The sequence below is a fragment of the Gorilla gorilla genome, chromosome 7, assembly GCF_029281585.2.
Source record: "Gorilla gorilla gorilla isolate KB3781 chromosome 7, NHGRI_mGorGor1-v2.1_pri, whole genome shotgun sequence".
Lineage (NCBI taxonomy): Eukaryota > Metazoa > Chordata > Mammalia > Primates > Hominidae > Gorilla > Gorilla gorilla.
Window position 1 is genome coordinate 90546943 of NC_073231.2, and position 9995 is coordinate 90556937.

Genomic DNA, 9995 nt, shown 5'->3' on the forward strand with positions numbered 1-9995 from the left:
TTTTGGCCACCCCTCTGCTGTGGAGGCATTGACTGTTAGGGTTTGGTGACAGGGGCTTTCACCTAGGCATGCTGAGTTTTATCATTCCACTTGCGGGATATGCACACCGTCCCTGTTACTGGAAGTGTCCAGGACTGTGGGCATTCCTGAGGAGTGAAAGTGAGGCTGGAGTTTTGGGATGCTAGTAAGTAAGGGGGAATGTCTATCCCATACCATGGCCACTGTTGACTCATACAGGCTCCCCTGCATACCTAGCAATTGGACACATTCATGGTAAGGGCGATGCGTTCTCCTAGATCTACAAACAGGTTTTTTCCTGCCTTGGGAAGCGATACGTCTGCTTGTAGTTTTGTATAAAGGGATGGAAATGCCACGGGTGATTTTGGAGGGGAGTTGTTGGCTTTTGTTTTGGCTATAATCTGTTCTCTCTTTGTATCCTCAAGCACTTGAGTTTTTACTCCCCATTGTCCAATTGTGGTGAAGCAAAGCCACTGCTTACCTTATGGACAAATAGTCCCATTACGACTACCGGATACTCCTAGATTTTTTACTTTATATTAACTTTTCCCCGATTCAACACATTCCTCGATTAAGGTTCCATAACAGGATTTTTCTATGTAAGTATGGTAAGTAAAGGATTGTTGTATTTTTCCTCCGTAGTGGAAAGACTGATAATGAGAGGTGACAGCGTGCTGGGAGTCTTCGCAGCCCTTGCTTGCTCTCAGCGTCTCCTCTGCCTGGGCTCCCACTTTGGCGGCACTTGAGGAGCCCTTCAGCCCGCCGCTGCACTGTGGGGGCCCCTTTCTGGGCTGGCCAAGGCCGGAGCCGGCTCCCTCAGCTTGCTGGGAGGTGTGGAGGGAGAGGCGTGGGCGGGAAATGGGGCTGCGGGCGGTGCTTGCAGGCCAGCGCGAGTTCCGGGTGGGCGTGGGCTCCGTGGGTCCCGCACTCCGAGCGGCGGGCCGGCCGACCCCGGGCAGTGAGGGGCTTAGCACCTGGGCCAGCAGCTGCTGTGCTCAATTTCTCGCCCGGCCTTAGCTGCCTTCCCCCCGGGCAGGGCTCGGGACCTGCAGCCCGCCATGCCTGAGCCTCCCCCCAACCTCCGTGGGCTCCTGTGCGGCCCGAGCTTCCCCAACGATCGCTGCCCCCTGCTCCACGGTGCCCAGTCCCATCGACCACCCAAGGGCTGAGGAGTGCAGGCACATGGCGCTGGGACTAGCAGGCAGCTCCACCTGCAGCCCTGGTGTGGGATCCACTGGGTGAAGCCAGCTGGGCTCCTGAGTCTGGTGGGGACTTGGAGAGCCTTTATGTCTAGCTAAGGGATTGTAACTATACCAATCAGCACTCTGTATCTAGCTCAAGGTTTGTAAACATACCAATCAGCACCCTGTGTCTAGCTCAGGGTTTCTGAATGCACCAATGGACGCTCTGTATCTAGCTACTCTGCTGGGGACTTGGAGAACCTTTATGTCTAGCTAAGGGATTGTAAATACACCAATCAGCACTCTATCTAGCTCAAGGTTTGTAAACACACCAATCAGCACCCTTTGTTTAGCTCAGGGTTTGTGAATGCACCAATCGACACTCTGTATCTAGCTACTCTGGTGGGGACTTGGAGAACCTTTATGTCTAGCTAAGGGATTGTAAATACACCAATCGGCACTCTTTATCTAGCTCAAGGTTTGTAAACACACCAATCAGCACCCTGTGTCTAGCTCAGGGTTTGTGAAAGCACCAATTGACACTCTGTATCTAGCTAATCTGGTGGGGACCTGGAGAACCTTTGTGTCTAGCTCAGGGATTGTAAAGGCACCAATCAGCACCCTGTCAAAATAGACCACTGGGCTCTCTGTAAAATGGACCAATCAGCGGATGTGGGTGGGGCCAGATAAGAGAAGAAAAGCAGGCTGCCGGAGCCAGCAGTGGCAACCCGCTGAGGTCTTCTTCCAGACTGTGGAAGCTCTGTTCTTTCCCTCTTTGCAATAAATCTTGCTGCTGCTCACTCTTTGGGTCCACACGGCCTTTATGAGCTGCAACACTCACTGCAAAGGTCTGCAGTTTCACTCCTGAAGCCAGCGAGACCACGAACCCACCGGGAGGAACGAACAGCTCCAGACATGCGCCGCTTTAAGAGCTGTAACACTCACGGTGAAGCTCTGCAGCTTCACTCCTGAGCCAGCGAGACCATGAACCCACCAGAAGGAAGAAACTCTGAGCACATCCGAACATCAGAAGGAACAAACTCCGGACACGCCGCGTTTAAGTACTGTAACACTCACCGCGAGGGTCCGCAGCTTCATTCTTGAAGTCAGTGAGACCAAGAACCCACCAATTCCGGACACAATAACACTCACAGCAGCTCAGAGGGGCTGCTGTGGACAGTAGGGCGGGTACTGATACCAGATGCAACGCTCTTGTATCACTTCGAACCCTGAGAGCGCGCCAACAGCACACGAGGTGGTGTGGAGCAACAAGAGGTTTTAATGAGCGCCTGGGTTCAGACGGGCTGAGGCCTAAAATGGCATCAGCCGCAAGTGAGGACGGGGCAGGGGTTTTATAGTCTTCTGTAAACAGGAAGTGTCCCAGTCTGACTTGACTGCTGCATAGTACCTGGACGGCCTCCCTCTCAGTCTTCGGAGGGTATGTGTCTCCCAGCCAGCTCTCTTCCTGCTTCTGCTATCTTCCTGATGCATGCTGCTGGAGCAAGTGGCCTTGCACCTTGGGACTGGGCCTGAGGAGGGAGGAGTTATTCATTCCCTTAAACTTTCAGGCCCCGGGGGAGAATCTTTCACCCAGCATTTTGAAAGGCTGAGGCGGGAGGATCACTTGAGGCCAGGAGTTCAAGACCAGTCTGGCCAACATAGGGAAACCCTGTCTCCACTTAAAAAAAAAAAAATTAGCTGGGCGTGGTGTCCCCTGCCTATAACCTCAGCTACTCCGGAGGCTGAGGCATGAGAATTGCTTGAACCCAGGAGGCGGAGGTTGCAGTGAGTCGAGATTATGCCACTGCAATCCAGCCTGGGTGACAGAGCAAGACTCTATCTCAAAAAAAAAAAAAAAAAAAAAAAGTGAATCCTTGGGCCTTATTAGAAATTCCAGTTCACAAGTTTGGGGTAGGGTCCAGGGATCTGAATTTTTAAGAATTAACTCAAAGTATTTTCATTCAGGTGCTTTAGGACCACCCCTCCCAAAACTGGCTTAGAGTGAGACATGCGTGTGGACGTAATAGATCCATCTAGGAAGGTTAGTTAGAACTGGGTGGACAAGGGGCTTGGAAGCCATGCTGACACATTTGTTTTGGGTGCATACCAAAATGTTAGAAATGTGATGTATTATAGGGATGTATTTGGAAATATTTACACTACAATGATACGATGTTGGGAATTTGCTTAAAAATAGCCTAGTTTGGGTAGGATGGCAAATGGAAAGAGAGCTTTGGTGGGAGAATGGATGGAAAAATTGGCTGTGTGTTGAAGCTAGGTCATGGATGCCTGGTGATTTATGATGTTGCTTTTTCTACCTTTGTGTACTTTTGAACATTTACATAATAAAAAGTAAATTAAAAGGATAGGAGAAAATAAGTAAACAGAAAACAAGTTTCTCTGTGGTTAGTGCATGGCTTGTCAAGATGGCTTATTTATTGAAACTTCTCAGCTACCCCTCAAGTTTCTCATCTGTAAAAGGGGATAATTATGTATTATTGACAGGGGTATTTTGACTGAGGTAATGGAGAGCACTTAACACAGTGCCTAGTCCATTATATTCCATAGCAGAACTTATTTTTATTATTACTCAATTTTGGCAGGCAGTGGAGTGCTATCAAAGAGGTTTGAGCATGAGAGTGGCATAAAGCTGTTTACAGAACCATAGAAGAGTATTTTAGCTTATTGGAGTTGCTACACAATGAAATTAAAATTTCAGTATTAGAGTCAAGGAAACCAGCAAAACAGGTCATACCTGCTTCAGCCTCAAGGCTGAACTGGGAACATTTCTACTGGGAACCTGTAGGTACTGAATCAGCCTTAGTGACAGAGGGGCAGCTTTGCTGCTTGAATAAAGCCTGGAACCACATAAGGGGATAAGACTGGTGGGAACCAGCCAGGGATGTGCATTTTAAGGCCAGGGCAGTAGTGGAGGACACCCAGAGCCAACAGAAACAAATCTGAATGGGGACTGGCAAATACAGGGTCGACCTAGCTGGGCCAAATGATTGTGAGACCCAGTTATAAGGGGAAGGGGTTTGGCGAGATACCAGGACAGGTCTAGGGACTCTTACCAAAATACACAGGCTGGTCAGAGAAAGAGCTGAAGTCAGATCCAGTTCTAGACTGGTGAGCTGAAAGTGCTGCTGGGACAGGGAGCCATGATCACCTTCCAGAGGGGTTGAACTACCAGAGAGGCAGGAGCTAGGGTTGTGGGAGAAAAATAAAGCCAACGTCTTCAGAAGAATCAGCAGTATCACTGTGGAGGCAGGTTGCTTGATGAGGCCTGTGGACCCATGCTTTAATTCAGGACTCAGAATTCCTGCACAGCCACCTGGAATGACCACTCCAGACAGACCTGGATTGTTATGATCTGCAGAAGGCTAGGTATCTTTCCTATGGTCTCAGAGGTTAGATTTTATTAGTCTCTGCTATTTGACTTGACCAGAGATTCTCTTCAGCCTCATGTGGTTTTAGCTATAATGATCTGGTCTAATGAAACATGAGTAATAGTACGTTGTAAACATTTGTCTTCTTCCCATATCTGTACTTAAAAAAAAAAAACAAAAACCTCAAAATGGCCGGGTGCAGTGGCTCCCGCCTGTAATCCCAGCACTTTGGGAGGCTGAGGAGGGCGGATCATGAGGTCAAGAGATCGAGACCATCCTGGCCAACATGGTGAAACCCCATCTCCACTAAAAATACAAAAATTAGCTGGGTGCGGTGGCACGTGCCTGTAGTCCCAGCTACTTGGGAGGCTGAGGCAGGAGAATTGCTTGAACCTGGGAGGTGGAGGTTGCAGTGAGCCGAGATCCTGCCATTGCACTCTAGCCTGGTGACACAGCGAGACTCTGTCTCAAAAAACAAACAAAACCCTCAAAATATCACATGTGGAAAACATGGTTGCTTGTATGTATGATGGTTGATCCTATTGCCATAGAGCATGGTTATAAACTGTTGCCTATTTCTTATAAAGGACCTCTCTCTCCTCTGCCCCCGTCCTGGTTAGTACTGTACAAGAAACATTTTAGGCATCAGGTATTTGATGAAAACCTAAAGGATGTGAATTTGGTTGACTCTGAGATTAGATGGTTAACAAAATTTAGAGAATGTAGGTTCTCATTTCTAATAATTTGTCTTCATCAAAGTAAAACAAAATAAACACCAAAGATTTTCTTTTATTAATTGACAGTATAATTTTGGTGCATATTTTTGAGAAGATAAAATTAGTTTTAATTTTTCCAACTTCACTTTAGACCTGTACTAAATCTTAATAAATAATATTAAACCACCAAGGGATTGTTAAAAATTTATAAAACATATTTATAATAGAAAAGTTTTCAGCAACAAAAAATAGTGATGTAGGTTGATATGTATTGGCATGCAAAGATGGCCAGGATATATACTAAGTGAAAAAATTAGGTTTCAAAACAGCATATATAGTTGAGTTCATTTTTGTCGTAAAATGTATGTATGTATGTGTGTTTATAGATTGAAAAACATTGAGAAACATTCTCTGATTTCTGAATATTTACTCTTTAAACCACACTCTAGATGTTTCCTCTTGTTGGCCAGGCTGGTCTCAAATTAAAAATGCTTATACATTTAATTTTGGAACCTGTAGGTATTTGTACAGTGATGAGAATTTAGCAAAATAGTTGCTTTATTATATATGACATGTAACAGAAAATTTTCATTGCAGTATTTTTTGTTCCTGGTTATAGATATATCTTAATTCTTTATGCAGGGTAATTCATTAATATTGGTGGGAATTTCTATGCTGAAGCTAACTCTTTTCTTCTTCCACAGCTGGCCAAATTTCGCAGTCTCCTGTGCACAGCGGAGGGTGAAGCAGCAGCTTTTCTGGTGAGCAATCACCGCCCACCACAGCCTCTAAAGGGCCGCAAAGTGAGAGCCTCTTTCCATTAAAAATTGTCACCAATGAACTCCCCCAAACATGGCTGTGGAGAGACAACGAAACAAAACAAAGCACAAAAGTCTCTGCCAACAACTCTTTTGTGGAATTCTAATTTATAGGAAACATTTTACTATGAGCTTCAGTGTCACAAAGAAAACCAGATCTCTCTCTCTTTTTTTTTTTTATTTTTTTAGTGATAGAGTCTCACTCTGTCACCCAGGCTGGAGGGCAGTGGTACAATCTTGGCTAATTGCAGCCTCCAACTCCTGGACTCAAGTGATCCTCCCACCTCAGCCTCCAGAGTAAGTAGGACCACAGGCATGCACAAGCATGCCTGGCTAATTTTTAAATTTTTTTTTTTTTAAGAAATGGGGTCTTGCTATGTTGCCCAGGCTGGTCTCAAGCTCCTGCCCTAAAGTAGGCCTCCTGCCTTTGCCTCTCAAAGTGCTGGGATTTCAGGCATGGGTCATCAAGCCGAGCTGACCCAGAGCTCTTTACTAACTTATCTGTCTCTTATTTGCACTCATGGATATTCACAGTAAGCATTGTTTGACATATATTAAAACCCATGACATATGTCTACTTCAGCCTGTGTAAAAATATAGTTAACATTGCAAACTTTAGAATGTATTAAAAATTTTACCTTGCCATAGAGACTGAATTAGTCACAGCTCTCAGTGATGTTAGATGGAAACTTACATCTCAAATGATAGGATTGTGATGCTTTTTTTGTAACAAGTGATTCTGCTTAATATTTTGTTATTCTAGTTCATAAAAAGTAGATTACGTTTTCCTATAAGGATAATTTTTGCAGTGATTATATTGCTAACTCTCATTGCATGATGCCTTTAATAAAATGAACAATACAAGAGTTAAGGGCAATGGGATAAAGCTACTTAATGTGTCTCCTCCACTGATCAAAAATATTCCATATAGTCTTGGTGAGGAATTCCCCAGGATATAAATGGCTATTTACACTGTAATGAATTATACCATGTATGATATTCACTCAGTAATGTTAATAATGAACTGGCTAATAATTGACAAGATGCAGTGCCTGCCAGTTTATGACATTAACTTGGTTTGAGACTAACATATGACACAGTACCAGTGCAGTCAGAGCTGCCCTTAGGCATGATGAACATGTGGCCCGTTTTTGCCTGGTGTTTTGGCAGCAAAGCAGGAAGCAATTTTGTGTGGGTCATTGTTCTGTCAATTTGTGGAAAAAATTACTTCAGTCTCATATAAATATAGAATGGGTCCATAAACCCTTCAACCCATTTCCATGGCAAAACTCACTTTTCTTTTTGTACATGTCCCTCAGTCTCTTAATTTTGTCAGGTGGAGCTTGATCTTAATTTTAACCTATTATCTTTTATTTTTGTTTGTTTTTGGTGGGGGATAAGAGTGGTGTTTCTTTTGCCCTTTCTGGTACAAACAGAGGGACACTAAGCATTAACTTAATAATCACATTTAAGACTTGAACACATGCTACACTTTTGTCATCTTCTGACATAAGTTTACCTGAGTTTCCTTGATTTGGAAGATTTGTTTCTTTTATCTCTCTTCCTCTGGATGTAGTGTTTTTTTTTTTTTTTTTTGGACGGAGTCTTAGTCTGTCACCGAAGCTGGAGTACAGTGGCACGATCTTGGCTCACTGCAACCTCCATCTCCCGGGTTCAAATGATTCTCCTGCCTCAGCCTCTTGAGTGGCTGGGATTACAGGCACATGCCACCACACCTGGCTAATTTTTGTATTTTTAGTAGAGATGGGTTTTGCAATGTTGGCCAGGCTGGTCTCAAACTCCTGACCTCAAGTGATCTTCCTGCCTCGGCCTCTCAAATTGCTGGAATTACAGTTGTGAGCCACCACGCCTGGCTTGAATGTAGATTTTAATAATTGAATTTATTCTGCCGTGTTGTTAGAATAACTGAGTATCAGTAAATTGTGTAACAGTGATGGATACTGTTGCATAAGATGAGCTCCTGAAGAGTGAAGCTAATTCTTTGGTCAATGTTCTTTTCCCCTCAGTGTCTAGTTTAAGGCTTTTAGAAGATTGATCTGTAGCAATTATTTAATGAATTGAATATTTAAAAAATTTTTTATTTGCTGTCTTTGGTAATTATCTCTCTGCTTGAAATTAAATGCACTATAAGTTAATATAACAAGTAAAATACATTGTCTTTTGAAAATAGTTTCTTTTTAAAGGAATACTAATTAATTGTAACTTGTAAAACCAAAAGTTCTAATGGTTTTTAAAAACCAGTGTTGAGTGGAAAAGTGTTTCTTTAGTTTGGAAAGACCTGTGAAGTATCCTAGTCAGGGAAAGAACCTGTTTTCTGGAAGAATGTAAGTTGCTGTATGTGGAGGGGCATGTAGGACAGGGGTTCTAATTACTGTCTGTGAGAGTTACTACTTTGTAACTTATGGTTTCTGCTTCAGTATTGTGTTGGTTCTGTATTATAAATTGCACCTTAATAGACCAAAAATATCTATACAGCACTGATTTCCTTGAATATTATGTGTTAATTGATATATCTTCTAGAGGCAAAAGGTTTAAATGTGTGTTAAAATGGTTATATTGCCTCCTTTTAAAACAAAGAGTTGTAAATACTAGTGTAGATCTCTTTTGTTTACCACAGCAAATACTGATTTTATGATTGTTAAGCATTTCATATTTTAATTTAAATTGGATTCAACCACAATAAAGAAAATGAGAAAAGCTTTCAACTGTGTCAGGGCCATGTATGCACATTAAGCACAATGAGATTGCATTTTACACTTCTTCTTTACTTTTTTTTTTTGACACAGGGTCTCCCTCTGTCACCAAGGCTAGAATGCAGTGGCATGATCTTGGCTCACTGCAGCCTTGATCTTCTGGGCTCAAACAATCCTCCCAACTGAGCCTCCCTAGTTACCGGGACTACAGGTGTGAGCCACTACACCTGGCTAATTTTTATATTTTTTGTAGAGACAAAATCCCTCACTATGTTGCTCAGGCTGGCCTTGAACTTCTGGCTCAAGTGATTCTCTTGACCCAGCCTCCCAAAGTGCTGGGAAGACAGGTATAAGCCACTACACCCAGCCACATTTTACACTTTTAATTTAGAAAATAATTTCAAACTCAGAGAAAAAATACACAGTACAAAAAAACTGTTTTTCCCCTTGAATTGTTTGAAAGTAATTTACCAGTCTGATTCCTCATCATTTCACAACCTTTAGTGTGTATTTCCTACAAGCTAGGACATTGTCCTACATAATCATAATACAGCTAAAACAACCATGAGATTAGCATGGCTTTATTATTAACCACCCAATCCGTTCAAGAATAACTTGTCCATTTAGTTTTCATGTTTCCTTCAGTTAGGACCTGTTTCCCAGTCTCTCCTTGTATTTTGTGAGCTTGACACTTTTGAAGATTATAGGTCAGCTACTTTATAGAATGTTTCCATTTGAGTTTGTTCAGTGTTTTGTGATTAGATTCAGATTATGTGTTGCTGGCAGGAATACCACAAAAGTGATGCTGTGCTCTTCTACTTGCATGCAATCAAGCACCCAACTTTGATTTGGCTCTTATGGAGTATGTTCACTTTGTCATTTGATTAAGATGGTGCATTAGTCCATTTTCATGCTGCTGATAAAGACATACCCAAGACTGAGTAATTTATAAAGAAAAAAAGGTTTAATGGACTTACAGTTCCACATGGCTGGAGAGGCCTCACAATCATGGCAGAAGGCAAAAGGCACATCTTACCTGGTGGCAGGCAAGAGAGAGAATGAAAATCAAGCAAAAGCGGTTTCCCCTTATGAAACCGTCAGATCTCCTAAGACTTATTCACTACCGTGAGAACAGTATGGGGGAAACCACCCTCATGAT

At 43.1% G+C, this 9995-nt stretch overlaps 1 protein-coding gene across 2 annotated transcripts in view; it reads left to right on the forward strand.

Moving 5' to 3' along the window:
* Positions 1 to 8848, forward strand: part of CA13 (carbonic anhydrase 13) — a 38775-nt gene extending 29927 nt beyond the window's left edge. Inside the window, exons 7-8 of one of the 2 annotated variants that reach the window (XM_055349688.2) lie at positions 6009 to 6065; positions 6312 to 8848. In XM_055349688.2, coding sequence (XP_055205663.1) covers positions 6009 to 6065; positions 6312 to 6314 — 60 coding nt within the window. In that variant the 3' untranslated portion in view covers positions 6315 to 8848. Of the gene's footprint in view, positions 1 to 6008 lie in introns of both variants that reach the window. The other variant, XM_004047218.5, reaches the window with a different exon arrangement.
* Positions 8849 to 9995: the final 1147 nt, after the last annotated feature.